The sequence below is a fragment of the Urocampus carinirostris genome, chromosome 2 (genome assembly GCF_059441175.1).
Source record: "Urocampus carinirostris isolate Australia breed hairy pipefish chromosome 2, RoL_Ucar_1.0, whole genome shotgun sequence".
NCBI classification, from domain to species: Eukaryota; Metazoa; Chordata; class Actinopteri; order Syngnathiformes; family Syngnathidae; genus Urocampus; species Urocampus carinirostris.
In genome coordinates, this window is record NC_142350.1 from 6,403,457 (window position 1) to 6,429,319 (window position 25,863).

General features: G+C 39.2%; 1 protein-coding gene across 3 annotated transcripts in view; it reads right to left on the minus strand.

The window, feature by feature from the left end:
- The window catches only part of syngap1a (synaptic Ras GTPase activating protein 1a), a 59,797-nt gene that overhangs the window by 11,433 nt on the left and 22,501 nt on the right, over positions 1 to 25,863 (minus strand). For 2 of the 3 annotated variants that reach the window (XM_088328577.1, XM_088328576.1), the window contains exons 5-18: positions 21,204 to 21,357; positions 18,923 to 19,021; positions 17,840 to 18,079; positions 15,986 to 16,321; positions 15,769 to 15,913; positions 12,046 to 12,190; positions 11,503 to 11,739; positions 10,173 to 10,374; positions 9,049 to 9,239; positions 7,078 to 7,279; positions 6,458 to 7,012; positions 4,692 to 5,186; positions 989 to 1,135; positions 712 to 923 (exon numbers count right to left, since the gene is read on the minus strand). In XM_088328577.1, the coding sequence (XP_088184703.1) occupies positions 712 to 923; positions 989 to 1,135; positions 4,692 to 5,186; positions 6,458 to 7,012; positions 7,078 to 7,279; positions 9,049 to 9,239; positions 10,173 to 10,374; positions 11,503 to 11,739; positions 12,046 to 12,190; positions 15,769 to 15,913; positions 15,986 to 16,321; positions 17,840 to 18,079; positions 18,923 to 19,021; positions 21,204 to 21,357 (3,360 nt within the window). The remainder of the gene's footprint in view (positions 1 to 711; positions 924 to 988; positions 1,136 to 4,691; positions 5,187 to 6,457; positions 7,013 to 7,077; positions 7,280 to 9,048; positions 9,240 to 10,172; positions 10,375 to 11,502; positions 11,740 to 12,045; positions 12,191 to 15,768; positions 15,914 to 15,985; positions 16,322 to 17,839; positions 18,080 to 18,922; positions 19,022 to 21,203; positions 21,358 to 25,863) is intronic. The other variant, XM_088328578.1, reaches the window with a different exon arrangement.

The window sequence follows — 25,863 nt, forward strand, 5'->3', positions numbered from 1 at the left end:
AATAAAAACAAAACCTAAACCAGAACTAAAATGAATCTCAAACTAAAAGAATACTAAACTAAAACTAAAGTAAATGAAATCTAAGCTATAACTAAAATTAATCTAAAACTAAAACAAAATTTAAACAGAATCAAAACAAAACCAAAGCAAAACTATAACGAAAACTAAACTAAAACAATACTAAACTAAAACTAAACTAAAACCAACACTAAACTAGAATTAAAATGAAACTAAAACACAAACAAAAACAAACATGTTTAAAAACAAACACAAATAAAACTATACTCCCGAAGCCAAACTCATGTGCTCTTTGTTGGTCTCCATTGCAACGATACACAATCGAGGATAATGGATTGCAGCCGCACAAGTACAGTTCACTTTTTGCTGGACATGACGGCAAAAGCCAGCTGCCAGGCCCGACAAAAATGGATTCTGCAAGCCCCACTTGCAGCTATAAGCGATCGAGGATAATGGATCGTGGGATATTTCTCAACCTGCTATGCAGTGAGACCTCAAAAGATGAAGCGCAAAGTGGTGAGGTCTTACAGTAGTACCAATTTTCTATTTTCATTCACTCATCTGAAATATTTTTAATACATACAGAGTACCGTACAATAATGAATAGAAATTATCTCAGAGGCTGTAGAAAATTTTGTTTCGGCCACATCCGGCCCACGGGCCTCAACTTTGACACAGGTCAACAAAAGTCACCTGTTGATGATTCCTTTAATTTGCGAGTCCTTCTCCACTTGCTGCTGCTTAAGGCGGCGCTCGCTGTCCTCCAGACGACACTGGTACTGCTGCAAGATCTTGCTGGTCTGTTGTTCTTGAGACACAAGCCTTTGCTCGTATTCCTCCAACTTGCGGTGGGACATCTTCAGACGTTCTTTCAAAGAGTGGATTTCCTCCTCGTACTCCCTCACCTGCAGGGGGAGGACATGGTTCAGGGGAGTTTTAGGTTATCATATCAGGTTTTTGTGGGGCTTACTCGTTCCAGACGGGATTCGTCCATGCTTTTGGAATACTCCTTCAGTTGGCCTTCGCGGTCAGGACGGAGGCTTTCGATGTCGGCGGAGAGATGGGGCATGTTGGACACCCAGGCCACAGTGCGCTCGTTGAGGTTGGACTGGGAACCCTGGAAAGAACACGGAGGAGTAAAATAGGGCTTCCTTTATGGTTACTGTTGTATATTTACTAGAGATGAACTCCAATAGGCTCAAATATGACATTATAGTTATCAACCCGATAGACATTGGTCTCTCAATGTTATACAATGGCGCTACAGGTCCCTCAAAACAAAGACGAACAGGCTCAGAAACAGCTTCTTCCCTAGGGCCATCACCACCCTGAATGAGCGCACAAAACTGTAAAAACATCTTGCGGCTTATTTAGTTTTTTCCCCTTTTTTCTGTTGCTGCTAAATGAACTGTGAAAAGAAATACTATTGCACCTAACTGTCAAAATATATACTTTGTGACTGATTTAGATGTTTTAGTAGCTGCTAAAGGTTATTGCACTTCGTTTCATTGCACATAGTTACGATGGGATGCACTATTCTTCTTAATTCACAAGCAGTGTTCTCGTTTGCCCGCGTCCCTGCGTCCTAGACGCATCATTTTTGCTGGGGACGCATACTGTCAAATCAACGTGCGTCCCTGGGACGCAACTTTTTTGACACAAAATTGACATTATTACCCGAGTACTTATTTATTTTATTTTTTTTACCAAGATTTACTGCACTCCAAACTTTTCGTCAGGCGGATCCGCCATTGTTGTTTTGGTCTCGCGGTTCGGCAAACGAGATCTCGTTGCTTCGAGATTACGTCATTGTTGTGGTGGTGGTGGTCGAGTGAAGGTGAAAATCAACAAAAACATTTGCAATTTCTTCAGAGTCAGTAATATGTCGAAACATTATGCAGAAAGTGAGAACAACGGCAATAATTCCGGCACGAAAAAACGGCGTACAATTTCTTCGGAAGATCGCAAGGAAAACACATGTGTTGAAGCGAGCGATTCGACGAAAGAAAATGAACAAAAGAATACTGGCAAGAAAAGGACTTTTCTGCCAAAATGGACTCAATTAAATTCCTGGTTACGCTATGAGGAGGATTATAATGGATTGGACCTTGAGAAGGCATTACAACTGTGGCGGGAAAGCAAACCACGAAAAATATATGAACTGAAAAATCTGAAGTGATAACTGCTTTGTATTACCAATTAACTGTGATGATTAAAACTGAATGATAATATATCTATCCATTATCTGCACCGCTTATCCTCAGTAGGGTCGCGTGGGTGCTGGAGCCCATCCCAGCCAAGGACAGCTGAACTGCTTGCCAGCCAGTCGCAGGGCACACAGGGACAGAAAATTCGCTCGCTCATTCACACCTAGGGACAATTTTGACCGGCCAATTAACGTGACATGCATGTTTTTTGGAATGTGGGAGGAAAACGGAGTGCCCGGAGGAAACCCACGCAAGCACGGGGAGAACATGCAAACTCCGCACAGGAAGGTCTGTAGCTGGTTTTGAACCCATGACCTCAAAACTGTGCCGCACACGCGCTAACCACCGCTCCGCCGTGCTGCCCTGAATGAAAATATAGATATAATATAATTATTTCAGCAATATTATTTCGTATAATGTACAATATTGTTGTGGACTGAAAAATCTTGAAGTGATAACTGATTTGTATTACCAATAAACTGTGATGATTAAAACTGAATGCATATATTGATTTATATTATATATTTGTCGCTGATTTACAATTCCAACCTTGATAACTGTAATTTTGGGGACCCATAGATTTCTGTTGGGACCCCTAGATTTTTGAGCATGCGAGTCCCCGGGACCCATCACTTTTCAGAGGTAAAATGAACACTGCATTAGTATTGCACTGTTGCCAGTCTCCAAGCATTATGTTGTAAATATTTTTTCTGCATTTTATCCTTATAATCTTTTCTCTTTTTTCTCTTTAAAGTGAAAGTGTGTATTATTAGATGCCTCTTGGTGGTAAAAAAAAAGATTTAAAAAAAGGCAATATTCATTTAAATGTTGAGCTCAACTATATGAGATATCTTGTGAACATGCATTTTTAAAATACTTCACAGTTGAGAAATTATCTTTTTTTACGGAAGATGACCCTCTCCTGAAGGGAGCTGACATGATTGGCTTCCATTTTGCTGCCAAGTTTATCCTTTCTTTTGCACATAATTGGAAGTATTTCTTTTTTTTCACAAAAAAAAACCCAGAAATAATTTAAAATGAAAAAAATGTTCTTGCTCATTTTGAGTATGTTTTTGTTATTTTTCCTTGTTCCTCTTTTCTTTTTCATTTGTACTTCTTTTTTTTTCTTCTATTTTGTTTTCCATTTTTTTCTTTCACTTTTTTTTCTTTTTTCTGGCTTTTCTTTCTTTAACTTTTCATTTTTGTTAAATTTTATTTCCCCCTTTTTCTTTTTTTATTTCCTTTTTTGTTTCACTTTTATTTTCTTTAATTTTTTTATAATTGTATCTCCTTTTTTGTTTCACTTTTATTTTCTTTAATTTTTTTTATAATTGTATCTCCTTTTTCTCCTTGTTTCAGTTGGGCAAGAAAGTGAGTTAAAATAATATTGTGTTTTGGTCACTTTAACTATCTAGAGTTTGTATATAATGAATCAAGACTTTGGTAACAATGACAATAAAGACAATTAAATTCAATATCCAATATAAAAAACACCTAAAATGAACGGCACTGTTTTGGGTACGATATATTATCCCCGGTCTCCTATTTCTGCAAGCAGATATCAGCTCTGTGCATCTTTGTCTGTATTGGCAGCTTTTTTTTTTGCTGTGTAAAATGAACTGCACTTGTGTAGCCGCAATTACTGAGAATACCGGCCGTCCACAAAAGCGTGGCATTGTGTCCCGCGTAAAATGAACTGTACTTATTTGGCCACAATCCATTATCCCCACTTGACTATTGCTGATAGCAGGGGCCGAGAGAATCATGTGCGGCAGCTCTTTTTTCCCCCTTCTTTCCACCTAAAATGAACAGCACCTGTAAGGCCGTTATCCATTATCCCCAGTTGACCAATGCTCTGAGTGAGGGCTGGCAGAGTGTATGTTAAAAATGGGGGGATGTATTAGTATAGCCATAATATTCAATCCACAAACACTACCGGTACTTGTTAGAAAGACTATATTCTTCAGAATATATTGGTATATTTCTTAGAACAGACTTAGTCTTGGCAAATTAACGCTAAGAGAAAAAAAAAACCTAAAAAAAATTCCTTAACAGTAGTTTGCGATATTGCCATGCGTGATCTCTTCTTCCTGTTCAGTCATGTGGCACAATCCCAAATGCGTTTGAGATGGACCACAACTTATTTCATTTTGAGTTTTGTTTCCTTTTTCTGCCCATAAAGATTAGTCCCAAAAAAGTTAGTGATAAAGGGAAGAAAAAAGAGGAAAAGAGTGGGTCGGTGCTTGTAATTAGGGTGCTATGGTGGGTCCTGAAGTCAGACCAGTTGAGAATCACTGCTCTAGAAGTAGTAGAACAACTTGGTCATATTAATTCTCTGCCTTGTCATAAGGTACGGGAGCGCTAAATAATACACACTGTCCCTTCATTGACTGTCAACAAGTATTCTATGCTGTCACAACAGTTTTATGCGCAGTAATGGGCAAAAATGAAATTAATGCAACCGACCTGCTTGTTACCGAGTGGCTTGAGCAGATGCTGCTGTGGCGGCTGCAACTGCTGCGATTTCTTGCCGCTTTTTGTGGGCGTATCCGTTGACTCCTCGCCGGCGGCGGCGGCGCCTAATGAGGATGGGTTTTGGTTTTCTTTGGCAATGCCCGTCTGGAAGGGCAACCCGGGAGCCGGGTTGTCGGTGCCCGCCTCCTGTGTTTGCGTGGTTTGCTGCTGAGGCTGCGGCTGTGGTGGCGGCTGAGCTTGCCTCTGTTTGCCAAAATTTGCGTCGGTGGTCTCCAAGAGGAGGTTCCTGCTCTGCGGGCGGGCCCTGGGCGGGGTGGCGGTGGCCGGGTTGTTGATGGAGCGTTGGGACTTGAGGAGCTGAGGGGCGATGGAAGATTGGCGTACCGGGTGCACGGTGGTAGGGGGCGTGGCTAAGGAGGCAGGTGTGCCAGTTCCAGTGGGAGTTCCTGAGGCCACGCCCATCATGTGCTGCTGCTGAAGGGACTCCTGAGGATGTTATGGTCAAAGCAAGTCAAGTCATGTTTTTTTGTATAGCCCGTAATCACAAGAAGTCCCAAAGGGCTGCACAGACCAGTCATTACAAACTACAGACTAGTATTACACCATCCCCGTGATCTATAACCTACATGAGGGCAAGGAAAACCTCAAAACCTCGGCATGAGAAAAATGAATAAACCTTGAGCAGGGACCGCACATGTGGTAACCCCCCTTCCAGGTACGATAGTTATTGGAAATAAATATATTAGATAAATAATTGGAAAAGTATATACTGTAAGTCAGACTATGAAAATAAATTTAAAAAGTCACATGATTGGTCATTTGGAGGCATGCGATTATATTCTAAATTTGCACTTATTTTCAGCTTGCTGTATAATCTTGTTTTTAACATCAGATAAATAATAGTGCTCAAAATTATAATAATAATCACAAAAATATTATATATAAAATTCTGTATATTAAATACAGAATTATTATTATTTTTAATATTATTTATATTAATGTTATTCCGTCTTTTAAATTACGCTGCAATTTTTTTCTGGGGAAAAATGAACAATACAAATTTAAATAATAAGAATACATTATTAAAAACAACAAATAAAAAACAATAACAACATCATATGTATTCTAATCTGAACTATAAGAAATTATTGTATATCATTTTTATATTTTTTTCATTTCATCTTATTATTTTTTACAAATGTTTTTTATAAATTAATATTACTATACTAATTATAAATGATTGTATCGAATATTTCTGATTTATTTTGATACTGTTTCATTATTTTTTTATATTTCCATTTATATTATATCATGATTATTTTTCATCACCATTTTTATCATATACTATTACTATAACAATAACAAAATGTATTCCATTATCATTTTTATTCTATACAACTTTTTAACCCTATAAGATTTGATATATTTAATATCATTGTATATCAGTAACTGCTTTTCTATTTCAACAGGCTAAAATGAATAAGTGCTTGCCATTTCAAAAGGTAAGCCCCCCTCCATAACCTGCTGTCAAAGACTGAAATCAAAGTCTTCATCAAATAATTAGCACTTGTTTAAAACTTATTTAAAGCTCAGTGCATCGCAGCTGCCAATTAAAGTCATGATCATTCCGTCACCTCTCCAATCTTGTTGGCGCACTGTCCATTTTTCATTTTCTTTTGTCTTTCACATTTTTAATGGACGTCAACTTCAAACTGATTGAAAACAAAACTAAAAAAAGAAGCTCTGATGTTATTTACCTGCACTTGCAGCGAGAGCTGGTGCCAGACAAAGTCGTCGTTGTGGTTTTGCCGGGTGAAATCGTCGCTGTAGCTGTGCGAGTGAACGATACTGGGCTGCACCAAACTGTTCTGGGATCGCAATGCCGACAGATCCTCACTGCGGGAGAAGGCGTTATTCCCGAACGACGGTCCGTAGTCCAGGTGGCCATTTTCCTGCTCCGGTGCCAGGAGCAGAGGCGGTAGGGGCGGGGGCTGGGCAGGGGAATTCTGGGCCGCCATGTGGAAGAGCGGGTTCTGGAAGGACAGCGGGTAGTGCATGGCCGCTGCCGCCTGCTGTTGCTGCTGCGATATGGACTCTGTGGGGCCTCCCAAGTGGCTGAGCCTTAGACCTGAACCCGGCATGTGTCCCCCTGCCCGGAGGGGGGCACCTAGGTTGCCAAAACTGTGACCAAGTCCAGCAATGGAGGCTTGCGAGGAGGCTAGCATGTCGCCCACCGAGTTCAGGTTGGAGATGCTGTTCATGCGAGAGTCTTGGAGGTCCATCATCGACACGCTTTTGTTGACGCTGTGAACCTGAGGACCGCCCCCCAGAAATCGTAAGAAAAACTTCAGAAGCCTTGAGGACAAAAATGGCTTACCTTCGGGTCAGGTTCGGTGATGTCAGAGCCGCTGGTGCAGTATGCGGGGCTAGATCGGGCCAGGGGGGGTCGGGTGACGTAAAAAACCTCTCGGGACGAGCGAAGATCTCGTTCGGCTTGCCGTCTCATGTTGAGGTTGGACGAGAGGGATTCCACCGCCGACACGGTGGGTGGGGACGGCAGGCGAGAGACGTCTATAGAGCTTGAGACGAGACGGAGAAGGTCCGGTTGAAAGAACGGGCGGAACCAGATAGGATATTTGGGGAACAAAGTCTTCAAATATGGATTTAAGTTTGAATTTGAACCAGCTGTCTCCTCCCCTTTTGCAACTACCCACTACTCCATTAGATAGACCAGCTCAATCACATCACATCAAAGGTAAATAAATTGTCATTTTTCCTTTACATGTACAGTTATTTATATACTATATTGTTTTTTTCAATGTTTTTATTTGGGGGTTTAAGCTAATAAATATAGGTTTTTATCCCCCGCTATACAGCAATTTAACTTAGAACGCAATAATGTCATATCCTAGGGTCTACTGTATCCTCTAATTCTTTTACCTTTATGGAATATTGACAATGTAAATTGGGTCATTTTATGCAAAAGAACCTCTTTATTTTATTTAAAGCAACCTCCAAAATAAAGTCATTTTTGGACAGGCCACTAAATTGGGTCATCAGCATACTAAAAAGAAAAAAAAATGTTTGGTGATGTGTTCCTCTTCAGTTTTTTACCACGGGGGAAAGAGTCGCAATTACAGCTGTTATTGCTCTCACGTAAAAGCGCTCTCATTTAAAGTGTTAGGCAATAATGAGGCCTGCTGTCTCCTGATAACGGCTTTAAAGGAGCTTTAGCGAAGAAGGTCTGGGAACAGATGGCGCCAGCAATTACCCATTGGTAAAACACTCGGCGCCTTCGGGATAAATTAAGTGACATTAGAGGAGGAGCTGCAAAAAATAATCCCACCGTCGTTGCGAGTGTTTTCCTGTCAAATACACTGGAAAGGGGGAACGATGGATTGCTGAAAAAGATGGGGATTGATGGATGGATTTACATGATAAATAGATGGAAAGATATATTTTCATGTTTGATGGATGGATGATTCCTGTGGGTGGATGGGCAGATTTACATGATGAATAGGTGAGATGAAAGAAGGAAACCAGAAAATAAGGCAGTAAAGAAAGAAAGTGAGAAAGAAAGCGAAAGAAATAGATGGATCAATATACTGGATATGTTCCCAGGAAAAATTGAAGGATGAATGAAAGGAAGGAATAAATGGGAATGAATGAAATATGATGATTGATATAAAAAAAGGAATGAAAGAAGGTAGGAAGGAAGGAATGAAGTCAGGCAGGCAGGCAGGCAAGCAGGCAGGTTGGCAGGAAGGAAGAATTGATAAATGGATGGATGGATGGATGGATAAATATACTTGATAGATTTAAATGAAAATGAAAGGGAGGAGTGAAGGGGAATGAGGGAACGATTAAATATGAAGGAAGGAAGGAAGGAAGGAAGTAGGAAAGGAAGGATGGATGCATTAGTGAATTTTCCTGCGGGGATGAATAAAGTATCTATCTATCTATCTATCTATCTATCTATCTATCTATCTATCTATCTATCTATCTATCTATCTATCTATCTATCTATCTATCTATCTATCTATCTATCTATCTATCTATCTATCTATCTATCTATCTATCTATCTATCTATCTATTTACATGATAAATGGCTGAATTAATATATTTACATCTTGGCTGGATAGATAGATAAAATCTGTGCCATTAGAAGATAAAATGTTCCGACTGTCGTTATGACTAACACAATTCCCACTGTGTGTGTTCTCTCGTTATTAATTACACTGTGTCATGCTGCGTTAAGAATTACCCGACACGGTAGAGCATCCCCGAGGACACGCCGTTCTATTTTGGTAAACTGGAGGTAGGACGAGTGAGGGGGGAGGCACCTACTTGTTCAAGTCTCGCATCATGAGGCTCTGGAAGTCGGAGGACATGATGCGATTGAAGGTGGGCCGAGTGAAGAGTCGGTCCTTAGGACGTTCCGGTTGGTGGTTAGCGGCAGAGTGGAGCTGAGGGTTTCGAAGGGCCACACTGATGTCGTTCAGTAAGCGGGGCAGGGGCCCCAGTTTCAGGATGGCGTCCTGTGGGGTGGGTGGGGGATTTAGTTTGGGTGGTTATGGGTAGTGTGCTGCTGTCATTGAAACAGCCAAAGAAAGAAAACAATATGCAGTATTCCCTCAATCTTTCGCAGATTGTATTTTGGTCGTGGTTGACGGCTTTTGTTGCTGTTATTCCTGTCTAAAATGAACTGTACTTGTACACCCGCGATCCATTATCCCTGATCACATATTATTGCAAGCGTGGCCTGACTGAGCACATTTTTGACAGGTCTGGCAACTCTTTTTTGTTGTTTTGTCCACAATAAAGTAAACTTCACTCGGGCACCCCTAAACAACTCTCCCCGATTGCATATTGTTGGGAGCTGGGATTGGCAGAGTGCTTTTTTGTCGGGCCTGGTGATTTTTTTTTTTTTTAAACAATTTGTCCAACTAAAACAAACTGCATTCATGCAGCCACATACCATCATCCCTAATACCATATTTTTGCGAGCGAAGTTCGGCAAAAGACACTCAATTTGGGAGGTGTTCCACATCAAATGAACTGCACTGCCTAAGCCGTCATCCATTATCCCAAGTCGTCTCTTTCTAAGAATGGGGGTCGAGAGGGCAAATTTGTGTCTTGTGTGGCTGTTTTTTTCTAGTTTTTCCACCTAAAATGTAAGTATTTCTGTGCACGCGTAGTTACCCCCATCTGGGATGTTCTCAGTGCCGCAAAAGACTTTGGGACTTTCAGTGCAAAGTCAAATATATGCGCAGATTCCGGCTTACTCGCACAAATGGGCACAAAATGTAAAACATTGGATTGCTAGGATCAGCGCCCAGGAAACCAAAGGCAGTTCTCTGTATGGTCTAAGTGTAAAAGCACCTGTAAAGTGACGTCGTAATTCCGCAAAGTACGTATTTATCGGTACTTATCCTTAAGGGACTATCAATACGGCGAGTTGATCAAGTGACCTTGCTGAGCTGACCCATGACCTCCCACAGCAAGCTGTGCAGCATGGATAATTCCCTTCCGAGGTCGATGTAACCCTCGAAGCCCCCCGCGTTTCCTCCAGCGTCCATGTTGGAAATTTCATAGAGGAACTGCTGCATGGAGCCCCACTCCATCTCCAGGAACTCGTTCATGAAGTACATGTATTCTTCTTTGGGCCCGAACCTGACGGATATGGACGGTACAAATCAGAAACGATTGATATAGCCTAACAATGAAACAACGAATTAAATAATCAATCAGTCTTTTTTGTATATATTTTTGCTGTTTTAATGCTTATACATATATATATATATATATATATATATATATATATATATATATATATATATATATATGTGTGTGTATGTGTGTGTTGTCTCTTGCTTATTTTCAGCAATATATTTCATATTCAACTTTACGCTATTTTGAAATTGAAACTAAAAATAACTTGTTAAAACTAGTATGAGAAATTATAATTACTAAGTATTTGTTCTTACCGCATGTTTCAATTTGTTTTAGTTAAACGAGACAAATGATTGAAATTACAATATTTTATTTTTAATTTTACATGTTTTGTGTATCTTTATATATATATATATATATATATATATATATATATATATATATATATACATTTGTTATAAGATGTTTTACCAGGCCAATTAATGATAAGGGATCATTTAGTTATTTATTTTTATTTCTGATTTATAAGATTTATTTTTATACTATTACCTTTATTACTTTGCACTGTGGTATGTTTATTGTAAATTATCTCGCACCATCAGAGTGGCACTTTTTAATTTTTCTGTGCATTTGACAGCTAACAATGACAATACATTTAATTCTATTCTATTGTATTCTATCATATTATTTGATATTATATGAATATGTATTACTTAATTTTTAATTTTGTGAAGCTACCTCAGCCTCCCTGTGTGGAGTTTGCATATTCTCCCCGTACCTGCGTGGGTTTCTTCCGGGCACTCCGGTTTCCTCCCACATTCCAAAAACACGCATGTTAATTGGCCGGTCCATATTGTCCCTAGGTGTGAATGAGTGAGTGAATTGTCAGTCCCTGTGTGCCCTACAACTGTCTGGCAACCAGTTCCAGGTGTCCCCTGCCCACTGCCCGAAGATAGCTGGAATTGACTACAGCACCCCCGCGACCCCCCGCAGATAATGGATGGATAATCAAAGTGAAGTGAGGTGAAAACATTGTAAGGAGGGGGACTCTGTGTCCCGTAGGAATGCTATATTTAGAAGGTCGCTCTAAATTTAGCAAAAGAATTTGTAACCCCAAAGACTCCTCACTTGGTGAAGCTGGCCAGGTTTTGCATGACCTTGGCGATGAGCGTGAGGGTCCGCGATGTTCTCTCGGCCGGGTACTCTTGCATCAAATTGAATAGGGAAGGCGACATGATTGCTGGGCACATGAAGCGCAAAAACAAAGAGGAACTGATCAGGCTGTCGGCCAGGTCCTCCCTTCCCCTCTCGGCGCAGCGAGCTCGCCATGAGGCGAATACTTCTTTGAGGTCGCGGGGGAAAATGCTGGGGGAAAAAAACAAAATATTCCCGTCATGCAGTGTGCAGAAGTCAGAAGATTTATTTATATAATATACATTGCCTTGCAAAAGTATTACATCGACCCCAAAATTTTTTGGACATATTGCCATATTTTAGGCTTCAAACTTATAGAGAACAAACTCAAAATATTTTCTAATCAACAAGATGTGAGAAAAAATGATGAAAAGAAACCAAATGGATTCAACATTTTGTATTGTGCTAGCAAATAAAGATACATTTGAAAAGTAGACATTGCAAAAATATAATACTCTCGCTAGGCGGTGTACATACCAAAGGGAGTTGATGATCTTGCAGAGTAAAAGCTCGCAGCACATGCGAAGGTTGGCTTGGTGGTCCGCCAGGACCGAGGGTGGGACTCGCATGGGGTCCACTTCGCAGTTCTCCTCCGATTCGTATAAAGCTCGAATGAAGTCACCTGAAGGACATCAGGATAGATTTTATTAATTAGCACCCATACCATTGGTTTCAATCAAACATGCCTGGGAAGATATTGTGATGCCATTGCCTTGATTTAAGTTTAATGTAAGAGTTTGATATTGATGCTCATTCCAGGAAGGATAAACCCATCACTGTTGAACTAAAGCTCGAAGCAGTTCTTTTTTAACTGGTCTGACTACAGGACCCATCATTCCACCCTAAAGCTGCAAACCAAAATTAAATGTATCGAATGAAAGGATTGTGAAATCTAAAGCAGAGATAATAAATGTATTCAACATTTGTTTTTAAATAAAATAACCACTAAAACCAAAACGTACAGTATATTATCACATAAATGCGACCTCCTAAAACTGCTTTAAAATAGCTTCATACAAAAAGAAATGATGACCCGAAATATTTATAAAACGTGTATCTAAACATTGATGATTATTGGATTATGTAGGTAATAAAGATTAATTTACTGGTAAAAAGCAATCATTTCTTTCTTTCACTCGATTGTTCTTGTCACCGTGTTCCACTTTTCTTTCCCCTTATCACTAACTTTCATTGGACCCGTTGCTATGGGCAGAAAAAGGGGATAATCGAAACAAAATCACAATAAAATAAAATGTGTTCCCTCTCAAACACAATTGCGATGGCGCCAATTGACTGAAAAGGGACCATAGAGCAAGCAGGGCATTATCGCCATCTACTGTTAAGGAATGCAATTGACCCTCCGTTTTTTCTCATTCGTAGCATTATGTTGCCAAGGCAAAGGTCCGCGACCCACTGAAAATGGGTTGCCGAACCACTTAATGGGTCCCAACCCACTGGTTAAGAAACATTGGCTTAAAGGACATTTGATGCACCTGTTTGGCTTCTGCGTTTAAGACAATTGTGTTAAGTCAAGTCAAGTCAAGTCATGTTTATTTGTGACGCCCTTAATCACAAAGCATCTCAAAGGGCTGGACAGACCACAGATTATTGTAAACCACAGACTATTATTACACCATCTCCTGATCTAAAACCTACAAGAGGGCAAGGAAAAACTCAAAAAGCTCAACATGAGGTGTTAAACATGTTTTATCTGCTTGAAAAGAAAATTTGGCTGTATTTGCTTCTTCATATTTAATACAAGTTAAATGTTATGATAAACTGTTTAGCAAGAAACCATTTTCAAAACAGTTCATGTTCAAAACAAAATAAAGGCTAACTAAATAACATATAAAGTTTTTATATTTATTAATTGAGTTTTTAAATTCTTGTTTTATTTCATTTTTAGAACATATTTTGTATTTTTAAAAAATGCCTTTTAAAAGAAGACGTGAAAACAGTGGGAAACAACCGAGACCCAAGCGCTGGCAGCACCCATTAAAATCAGGTTTGGGACCCCTGATTTATACTGTTTATACAAATTCCTGGAGTGGTATGATTGGGGCATGGAAGTAGACAGGAGAAACTTACAGAAAGTCATCAACACACTACAGGAAGTCATGGGCAGTTCTCTGTCCAGTCGAGAGGACAACATTATTGACAACTGCCCTCTGACAGATGCTACAGGGCCCTACAAACAAAGACTAACAGGCTCAGAGACTATTTCTTCCCCAGGACCATCTCCATCCTAAACAAGCATACAAAACTTTAAAAATAAATCTTGATAATCTATAGAAAATGTATATTCATATTTTATTTTATTATTTTTCCAAAATGTTGCTGCCAATCTCATGGAGACGTCAATGACTGGAAAGAGAGCAGGCGATAATTTCCTGGGCTTTGTTGACGATTTCCTGGGCTTTGTGGATGACTACGTGTCATTTTAATTTTGTGGTAAGTTACAGTGAAGAAAATAAGTATTTGAACAGCACATTTTGCTACTTCTCCCACCTATAAATCATGGAGGGGTCTGAAATTTTCATTGTAGGTGCATGTCCACTGTGAAAGGGATAAACTAAAAGAAAAATCCAGAAATCACAATGCATTCTTTTTTAACGATTTATGAGTGTGATACGACTGCAAATAAGTATTTGAACACCTGAGAAAATGAATGTTAATATTTGGTACAGTTGCCTTTGTTTGCTATGACAGAGGCCAAACGTTTCCTGTAGTCTTTCACCAGGTTTGCACAAACTACAGGAGGGATCTCGACCCACTCCTCCACACGGATCTTTTCTAGATCAGTCATGTTTCTGGGCTGTCGCTGAGAAACAGGGAGTTTGAGCTCTTTCCAAAGATTCAGGTCTGGAGACTGGCTGCTAGAACCTTGATATGCTTCTTCTGGAGCCACTCCTTGGTTTTCCTGGCTATGTGCTTCAGGTCGTTGTCATGTTAGAAGACCCAGCAACGACCCATCTTCAATGCTCTGACTGAGGGAAGGAGGTTGTTCCCCAAAATCTCAAAAAATACGGCCCCAGTCATCCTCTCTTTAATGCAATGCACTCGTCTTGTCCCATGTGCAGAATAACACCCCCAAAGCATCCCCCTACCACCACCATGCTTCACACTAGAGATGGTGTTCTTCGGATTGTACTCTTCATTCTTCTTCCTCCAAACACGCTTAGTGGTATTATGACCAGAAAGTTCTATTTCGGTCTCATCTACCACAAAACTTTCTCCCATGACTCCTCTGTATCATGCAAATGGTCTTATACAAACTGAAGACGGGCCTTGACATGTGATGGTTTATGCTGGGGAGGAAACCTTTCGAGCTATGCAGGATTTTAAACAATGACGTCTTAGTATATTACCTAAAGTAACCTTTCATTGAGACCCCACAAGGTGATATCTTGCGTGGGACTTCATTCCGATTGAGATTGACCGTCATGTTTAGCTTCTTCCATTTTCTAATGATTACTCCAACAGTGGACCTTTTTTCACCAAGCTGCTTGGCAATTGCTCTGTAGCCCTCTCCAGCCTTGTGGAGGTGTAAATATTGTCTCTGGTGTCTTTGGACAGCTCTTTGGTCTTCACCATGTTCCAAGTTAAAGTCTTACTGACTGTATGGGGTGGACAGGTGTCTTTATTCAGCTAAGGACCTCAAACAGGTGCATCTGATTCAGGATGATACATGGAGTGCAGGTGGACTTCCAATGGGCGGACTAACAGGTCTTTCAGGGTCAAAATTCTAAATGATACACAGGTGTTCAAATACATATTTGCAGCTGTATCACACAGTTAAATTGTTAAAAAAATCATGCATTGTGATTTCTGGATTTTTCTTTTTAATTTATCCCTCTCACAGTGGACATGCACCTCTGGTGAAAATTTCAAACCCCTCCATGATTTCTAAGTGGGATAAATAGCAAAATAGCAGGGTGTACAAATACTTATTTTCCTCACTGTACGTCATTCTATATACACTACTTTGTTGACGCTAACATAGCTAAACGTGTTTCATTTCATTAATTCATTTACTTTTAAATACTTTACAATGGATAAAAATGTGTCAGGAGGTGAAAAACATTAAAGAATCGTTTTTATAAATAATCAAAGGCTGAAATAACACCGCTAAGTGAATATGAGTAGCTCCAATTTTGTTTATTTTGTTTTTAGAGTGTACAGTTAGCTAGCAGATCTTACCTATCCCTTCCTTTAGGTATCGGTGACCTATCAGCTTCAGATACTCCTCAACAGCCTTGGTGGGGAGCGTGTTTTCCCGAAAGATCATGTGCTCTCGCTCCATGAATCGATCCACCTCAGACATGGCCATGTCGGAAAGGAACTCCTGTAAGCAGGTGTTATGTTTCCACCATGATTCTGATGCACTTATTAGGCTGTAATCTCAACATTTTTTCACCTTGGTTTTCCCAGTGCTTTGGAGGATGTGCACTAGAGCAAAGGCCACTTCCTCTTTGCTCTTCACGCTCAACAGTGGCTCCAGAACAGCGCAAAGTGTCCGGTAGTTGTTGGTGATGTACTCGGCAAACTCCTTGTAGAGCTCCATGGGGAGAATGTTCATGGTCTGGTAGCGGGATTTGACGCGGAGCGAGGCGTTGATGACTTTGCCGCTGCCTACGCCGCCACTTTTGGCCAAAACGCTGGACTGTATGACCGGGTACCATTGCTCCACAAACTGACGCCCCGTGATACTGGAGATGGGGATGCTGACCAGTCCCAGGTATGTGCTTTTCTCCTACAAACACCACAACACAATTTTGATACAGTTAAACTCCAGGATACCAACTTTACAGTGTGGAAAAATATGGTGTTTTTTTTGGCCCCTAGTTACAGTATAAGGCACATAAATGACTCATTTTAAATATATTATATCTCATGTTACCTTATTTTTTCCCTTGAATAACTCATAACTTAAGAAAAATAATGTTTGAAATTATTTTAACTTTGTACTTGTATAATATATATATATATATATATATAAAGAGGGAGCACGGCGGCGCAGTGGTTAGTGCGTGGGCGGCACAGTTCTAAGGTCTTGGGAACCTCCTGTGTGGGTTCAAATCCAGCTACCAGCCTACCTGTGCGGAGTTTGTATGTTCTCCCCGTGCTTGCGTGGGTTTCCTCCGGGCACTCTGGTTTCCTCCCACATTCCAAAGACATGCATTTCAGGTGGATTGTCCAAATTGTCCCTAGGTGTGAATGAGCGAGTTGTCTGTCCCTGTGTGCCCTGCGATTGGCTGGCAACCAGTTCGGGTTGTCCCCTGCCCACTGCCCGATGATTGCTGGGATGGGCTCCAGCACCCCCGCGACCCTACTGTGGATAAGCGGTGCAGCTAATGAGATTATATATATATATATATATATATATATATATATATATATATATATATATATAGGGCACACTAATCGCACCTTCGCTAAGTTGCATGGCCATAACCAATAGACGGTGTGTGATACAATGTTGTATTTTTTTATTCATCCACTATGGGTCCCAAAACTTGATGTGATGCCAAAGGGAGAAGCAAAACTACGATAACCATGAAACAAAGCTTGTGACTATCAAGAAATAAAGGAACACAATTTACCACATCCACTAAGTTGCATGGATACAACGAATCTAAGATTGGCGTTACACAACTGTATTTTTTGTACTGTATTCATTTGCTAGAGTCCTAAGGCTTCCAGTGATGGCCAAGGAATAAACAAAAACATGACAATCATGGAAACGAAGCTTGTATGTTACATGCCGTAACCAATCAACGATTGGGACTATTATTGAAAATGAGGAAGCGATTATATCAAGAGAAGTGTGACAATCCTCACAAATTGAAGTTTTAAAATCAGTTTTATTTTTATTCCACAGTCTGCTCTCTTCTCCGCATCCAGCCGCTATTACCATCGACCACCTCAATTCACGTCTCACCATAGGTAAATAGAATGTATTTTTTCCTTTTCATGTACATTTTCTATAGTTCTATTTAATTATATACACTAATAGTACACATAGAAATTACTGAAGTTAATATTCGCCATTTTGTTATTTTATTGTTTTTATCTGGGGTAACGGGTGTTCTGTATGCAGTAGCTAAATAGCCTAGGTTCCTATTCCACCCCCTATGCAGCAATTTCACTTTGTGATCCCCACCTTAGAACTGATTCATGTCGTATCTTGGGGTCTACTGTATTTGGGATGTTTTGGTAGAACTAACCGTTTACACCTGGGAAAAAAAACAAGGCAACTAAGACCCGTCACCTTGCGTCTCTTTTTGTCGGTCTCCTTGTAGAGGTGCAGGCGGAGGCTGCGAATGGTGGGCAGGTTGTTGAACTCGAAATGTTCGCCCCAGAAAACGGTGTCAGTGCGAGGTTTGCTGGTGGTGCGGGCGTAAAGCATGTCGTCCAGACACAGCTCGCAGTAGTAGCGCTTTTTGGTAGGAAGGTCTCGGGCCTCAATGATCCATAGCTTCAGGACGTTGTCCACACGTCTGCTGTTGTCCTGGAGAAGACAAAACGATACTTTAAAGCCCCGGTGTGTAATATTAGACCACCAGATGGCACTAGGTTGTCCGGTGTGAGCGGGGGCCAGTGCCACAGAGGACAGCGTGGCAGCAAGATGCCGGACAAAAATTGCGGCGGCTTATGTAAGGATTCCATTGTGTTAAAAAAATACAAATGTCTCAACTTATGACTTTTATTTAATAAAAATAACATTGTATGATATTCAACCAGTTCAGGGTGCCTCCTGCCCTTTCCCAAATATAGCTGGAATGGGCTCCAGCACCCCCCTGAAAATACTGAGAATAAGCGGTGAGATGATGAATGGATGGTATGATAGTTCATGTATTTTTACATGTATTCATCCATCCATTCATTATCTGCACCGCTTATCCTCAGTACAGTGCTTGAGCCCATTTACGGTCAGTGGGCAGGGGACACACCCTGAACTGGTTAGCGGGTTGCACACCGAGACGTACAATTCACCCGCTCATTCACACCTAAGGACAATTTGAACCAGCCAGTTAACCTGACATGCATGTTTTTGGAATGTGGGTGCCCGAAAGAAGCCCACGCAAGCACGGAGAGAACATGCAAACTCAGCACAGAAAGGCTGGTAGCTGGACTTTAACCCATGATCTCACAACTGTGCTGCGGACGCGCTAACCGCTCAGCTGCCAGGTGCCGCTGAGTATTCAAATCAATGTTTTTTTTTTTATTAAGAAAGAAAGTTTTCTTGTGCCACTAGAAGCCACTAAATATTACACACTGTCCCTTTATTGAGTGAAAATTCCCATACAGATCACTTTTGACTTAAGATTCGATTTAAATAAATGAAAATAACCTTGTTGGGTTTGACGGCCCTTTGCAGATTTTCAATCCACTTGTCCCTCTCTGAAGCAGAACGGCAGGCAAAACATTTTGTCCCTGAATTGGTTTTCACCTAAAAATGGACCAAAAAAAACAGATAAGCAACTATCTAAATCTCAATTGTTTGTTAAAGCTCTTGCTTTTAAATTCATTGTCACCTTGTAGTTGATGATCAGTGGAAAAAAATAAAATGCCAATCAATCAACAGGTATCAGATAAGGAACCAGACAGTTTATGGAAGATGTGACACTTATCCGTAGCCCACGTGACACCACATTGTAAAACCTAACACTCTAAATTAAATTATAGATTTATTTTATACAAATATGGATTTTTACAACATTTTATGCAATCATCCATAAATTAAAAACTTTATTTGTATTTTTTTTTCTGTCTTTTTTATTATTATTATTATTATTATTTTTCTAGTTTATTTAATTTTGATTATATTTTATTTGAATGAAAATATATTGTTTTTCTACTTCATTTAAATGCTAAAATGTATATATCTTTTTACTTCATATTTTATTTTTTAATTTTTATAATGTAAACGTTCGATAAATGCAAAGGATAAAAACTATACATTTCAGGATTTAAAAAATATATATTTTTTTTTTCTTATTTTTATTATTGTTAACATCATAAATATTCCTTAGATACAGTTTTGATTTTATTTTGTTTATTTTTATTAATGTTTGCTTTGTAAACATTCAGTAAATGTCAAGACAAGAACAGAGACCGGACCCACTTGCGTACGTTTCTTTCAGTTTTATTGGGAAGAAGGGAAAGGATTGCACACACAACCCGGTGATGGCTGGTCGCGGGGAGCAGGTTGCTCTGAACGCGGAAGTGGTATTTCAGTGGCGAGCGATGGCGTGTCGGGAGCTGAAAAAACTGGTCAGTAGCCGGAACAGGGGAGCAAAAACGTGGTCGAAATCAGAAGATGGGTCGAAGCCGGGAAACAGACGGGAGCCAAAACAGGAGTGAGTCAGGGTTGAAAAGCATGCCTCACGTAAACCGAGGCTCGCAGACGGACTTACAACAGGTGACAGAAAGACGGGGGTTTGAATAGTGACAGGGAGCCAATCAGAGTCCTAGGCATTTGGCGCCAAAGGACCAAACACAGTGATCATGACAATAAATGGAAAAATAAAATCAATATTTTATTTATTCCTATATTTTGTAATTTATTTTAATTTATATTTATCAATGTTTATGTTGTAAACATTCTGTAAATGCACAAATAAATATTCAGTTTATTTTCATTTTTTAACTCTATTTTCATTATTATTTATGGAAATTTATGATATTTTTTCAAAAAATGAAAATAGAATAATGCCTATAAAAGAGAGAATATTGTAATGTCTCGACTGTAATGCACACATAAAAACCAAAAACTTGTCAGAAATTCGAAAGTGTGCCTTATAATCCGATGCGATTTATAGAAGAGAATTACAGTAAATAAAATACTGGGGGTTTTTGTCACGACTATAAGGCACACCGGGTTATAAGGTGCACTCCCCCAAAATGTTTTTTTTCCATATATTTTTCATACAAAAGGCGTACCGCACTATAAGGCAGTACAGTGGGAACATCAACAAAACAATCAGATGGTTCAGTCAAACTTAATTAACCCTTTAACATTCCGACAGCTCGCAAAAAAGCAAATACGTGTCTCAGACACGTACAGACACGGTGTCTGTACAATGTCACCAATCACTCAGATGCGTCATTCCACATAACATTAGGAAGGTTCAACTCTTGGGATTCAAGAAATGTCAACCGTTTCTTATTTTCTATTTTTTTTTTCTTGCCTTGTCATGTGTCATCTGTATCCCTAGTGGTCTAGTGGATAAGGTGCGGCGCTCTCCCCGCCATAATACGGGTTTAAATCTCATTGCATCCAACTTTGTGCAAGTGTGATCAGCAATATATTTCTAATTATATTTTTTGCAACCCCAGCACTTAACTTTAGTTTCAATTCCATGCCTTGATAGTCTTTCTATATATACCATCACAAAGACTATTTTTGGGAGAGTGGGCCTTGTAGTGCACAAAATAATTGTTATGTTCCATGGAGATTGTGTTTTAAAAATGCTCTGATGTTTTTTTTATATTGCAAGCCTCGCTCTTGCTGTAGTTTTAATTGAACGCGCCTTATAGCCTGTATGAATTATACACTATTTTGAGGGTGCGCCTTATAGTCTGGAAAATCCAGTAAGTCATGATGATGTTTAGGGGCCTTAAAGCAATACCTCAAAGCAATATTCTTGTCCCAAAATGCTTGAGTGTACGGGCTTGACCACGGCGTCCTCGTCCAGCACCAAATCTAAAGCCTCTGCAGCACTGCTGGGCGAAAGCAGCGACTCGTGGGAGTGAGATTCTTTGAAACTCTGCATCAAGCGTGTCCTTGCAGAAGGAAAAAAAAACCACACGTTTATTTCCTTGAGTATGCCGTCATCTTTAAATAAACTCATCCGGAAAGACTTTGATTCGGTACACAAGTGAGTCACACTCGGGGAGCCCTCATGTATCACAGCTGACTATTTTTAGAGAAGATCCTTTTATAATGAATTTGGGAAGAGAGAACAAGGCCGGATTTTCATTTCTGCCTGTCTGCAGATCGGCTTGTTGATTCGACTCATCTGTGTCATTCGTTTTTTTTGTATGAGTTATTTGAGTTTCTTACAGATGGTCAATTGAAAATGTAGCCTTGATGGTACATTGTGTAATATTTGACCGCTAGATGGCACTGTATCGTCAAATGCAGACGAAACCAGTGCCAAATAAGCACAGCGTAGCAGCAAGATGTCAAACAAACATGATGGAGACTATTAAGTATGTATTCCGCGTTCTAAAAGAAATACACATTTCTCGGCCTATGAATAATGATAAAAATGAACATCGATTTGATAGTTCATGAATTTGTTTAGATTATTCAATGTTCTTCCCTTTTTTTTTTTTTTTTAAATTGTTTTTTTTTGTTTTTGTTTTTTTATTTTTTTTTTTTATTTTTTTACTGTATCAAGTTTTTTGTACCATTCGGAGGCACTCAATAGTACAGACGGTCAATTGGAAATGTAGCTTTAAAGGTACATTGTGTAGTATTTGACCACTAGATGGCACTATATTGTCTAATGCTAACGAAAACTGGTGCCAAAGAAGCAGAAAGTAGCAGCAAGATGCCAGACAAACATGGCGACGACTACTAGGTATGTTTAAAAAAACAAATTTCTCAAGTTATGAACATTTATAAGAATGTAACATTGTTATGAAAGTTTCTGTATTGTTATTAAAGTTTTCCCATTATTCAAATTAATGTGTTTTTTTTACTGAATCAAGGTTTTTGCACATTGTCCCTTTAAGTAGAGCAAGTGATACTTTTTTTTATATATATAAATTATCTTGATCAATTGGAGCAAGAGAAAAATAAAATATTTTAGAAGTATTATGCAACTGGAATAATATCTAAAATCATGTTTTTGGTAGCAATATTTAATTAAAAAAAACGTTTATAAAAGTAATCTCTGCTACAATGGCCAATAATTCGGAATGAAAATTAAATCTAACCACTAATAAAGGCTACACTTCACCTGAAGGACCTCCAGGAAATATTTTCTCATTTCCAATTAGATATTAGATTAGGTTTATTTCATATTTATTCACTTTTTGTCAGACACAGAAAATGTATTTATTAATTGGAAACACGATTATTTTTACTTCTTTCGCACTAAATGGACATTTTGGTAAAACTTAATAAGGTCCTTCTTGTTCACATTGTAAACGTTCCCTAAATACCAACAAAATGTTTTAAACATTTTGGTAGTTTTTAATTTTGTTTTTGTATTTGTATTTTTTATGGGTGTTTTTTGGTAAGGATTCCATACATGCTAGAGTAAAATTTGTATTTGTTTGATTTTTCAATCATTTTTTTTATTTTAACTGTATATTTTTTATGGATATTTACATTGTAAACATTCCATAAATGCTATTTTTTACATTTAGTTAAGTTATTGTTTATTATTATTTGATTCATTTGTTTTTTTATGGCTTAAATCATTTTTATTGTTATGGCTCTTTATTTTTAAACATTCCATTGATGCAAAAATGTATTTATTTTTTCTTATTGTTCTAAAATTAAAACCAGTGGGCGGGGCTACAGTTGCAGAAACAATAATATGACAATATGGATATCATGAATTCATCATATCAAAATCATAAATAGTATTTGAAGACAGACGCATGCTAGTATTTATTTATACATGGTCATATAAGCTACTGTACAATGGCCAAACATTCCGAATTAAAATTAAATCTGAGCCAGGAGGCGGGTCTTCAGTTGCAGAAATGATAATATGGCAATTTCTATCTCTAAAAATAATCATATAGCAATCGTGATTCTTAATCAAAGCGACAGCGTGTGTTATTTGTCGTGGTAATAACTATTGAAGTGCCACATTATACAGTGCATCCGGAAAGTATTCACAGCGCTTCACTTTTTCCACATTTTGTTATGTTACAGCCTCATTCCAAATTGTATTAATTTAATCTCTTATCTCAAAATTCTACACAAAATACTCCATTATGACAATGTGAAAAAGGTTTTTTTCTAATTTTTTTGAATTTATTAAAAATAGAAAACTAAGAAATCACATTTACACAAGTATTCACAGCCTTTGCCATGAAGCTCAAAATTGAGCTCAGGTGCATCTTTTTTCCACTGATCATCCTTGAGATCTTTCTACAGCTTAATTGGAGTCCACCTGCAGTAAATTCAGTTGATTGGACATGGTTTGGAAAGGCTCACACCTGTCTATATAAGGTCCCACAGTTGAGTGTGCATGTCAGAGCACAAACACCAAGCATGAAGTCAAAAGAACTGTCTGTAGACCTGCGAGACAGGATTGTCTTGAGGCACAAATCTGGGGAAGGATACAGAAAAAATTCTGCTGCTTTGAAGGTCCCAATGAGCACAGTGCCCTCCATTATTCGTAAATGGAAGACATTTGGAACCACCAGGACTCTTCCTGGAGCTGGCCGGCCTTCTAAACTGAGCGATCGGGGAAGAAGGGCTTTATTTAGGGAGGTGACCAAGAACCCAATGGTCACTCTGTCAGAGCTCCAGCGTTCCTCTGTGGAGAGAGGAGAGCCTTCCAGCAGCACAACCATCTCTGCAGCAACCCACCAATCAGGCCTGTATGGTAGAGTGGCCAGACGAAAGCCACTCCTTGGTAAAAGGAACATGGAAGCCCGTCTGGAATTTGCCATAAAGCACCTGAATGACTCTCAGACCATGAGAAACAAAATTCTCTGGTCTGATGAGACATAGATTGAACTCTTTGGTGTGAATGCCAGGCGCCATGTTTGGAGGAAACCAGGCACCGATCATCACTAGGCCAATACCATCCCTACAGTGAAGCATGGTGGTGGCAGCATCATGCTGTGGGGATGTTTTTCAGCAGCAGGAACTGGCAGACTAGTCAGGATAGAAGGAAAAATGAATGCAGCAATATATACAGATATCCTGGATGAAAACCTGCTCCAGAGCGCTCTTGACTTCAGGCTGGGGCGAAGGTTGATTTTTCAGCAGGACAACGACCCAAAGCACACAGCCAAGATCTCGAAAGATTGGCTTCAGAACCACTCCGTGAATGTCCTGGAGTGGCCCAGCCAGAGTCCAGACTTGAATCCGATCGAACATCTCTGGAGAGATCTGAAAATGGCTGTGCACAAACGTCTCCCATCCAACCTGATTGAGCTTGAGACTTATTGCAAAGAAGAATGGGCAAAACTGCCTAAAGATAGGTGTGCTAAGCTTGTGGGATCATATTCAAAAAGACTTGAGGCTGTATTTGCTGCCAAAGGTGGATCAACAAAGTATTAAGCAAAGGCTGTGAATACTTATGTAAATGTGATTTCTTAGTTTTCTATTTTTAAAAAATTAAAAAAAGGAAAAAAAAAACTTTTTCACATTGTCATAATGGAGTATTTTGTGTAGAATTTTGAGATAAGAGATTAAATTAATACAATTTGGAATGAGGCTGTAACATAAAAAAAGGTGGAAAAAGTGAAGCGCTATGAATACTTTCCGGATGCACTGTAGATTTAAGTAATAAGCAAACATTTTTAGAATACTCTTAAATTGAGAAAACAAAATTAATTTACATAACCCTTACCTAAAGGTACCTCATATGATTGTTCGCCATCTTGCTGCTACAGGTACTCAGAAATCTCAAAAAGGCTGAGGAAGTAAAATAGTGTGTTTTGGTCACTTGGAGTTTCTGTGGTTTCTAATTTCCCCGTGCTTTTTTTATGACTCGTTTTCGGTCGCATGACACAATACTGCGACATTCAGTGGTCAAATGATACACACTGTCCCTTTAAGGACATTCGCTTGCTAAGGGTTAGGATTTCAAAGGTGGATGGATTCAAATAAAAATAGTAAAACTGTAGTAAAATCAACTAGCTTTTTGCTGCTTCTGCTCATTGAATGAAAGCAGTACTTTTTTTGTGATGTCAGTCACGAATAAGATAGATTTGAGAAAATTGATAAAATAACTCAAAAGTGAGCTTGGCAAAATAGTTTGAGCATCTGCGCCGGGAAGACAGAGCGTGAAGTGGGACTTTGCGGCATCATGCGAGAGATTTAAGCGAGCGTGGGCAGAACAGGAAGCCGGCTGTGAAGGCAGCTGTCCAAACGGGGCCAGAAAGTCAAGGTCAACGCTAGGGTCACCGTTACAGCCTGACTAGCTTTCGAAGAGGTTTTTATTTTAACCGAAACTAAAAAAGAAAACTCATTTACTCCCTGACATAAGTATATAATTTAAAGTTAGATTTTTATGTAACTTGGCTGGAAGTGAATAACTTAATGGGACATTGTGTATTATTTGGTGCCTCCTAGTATTATAAAACTCC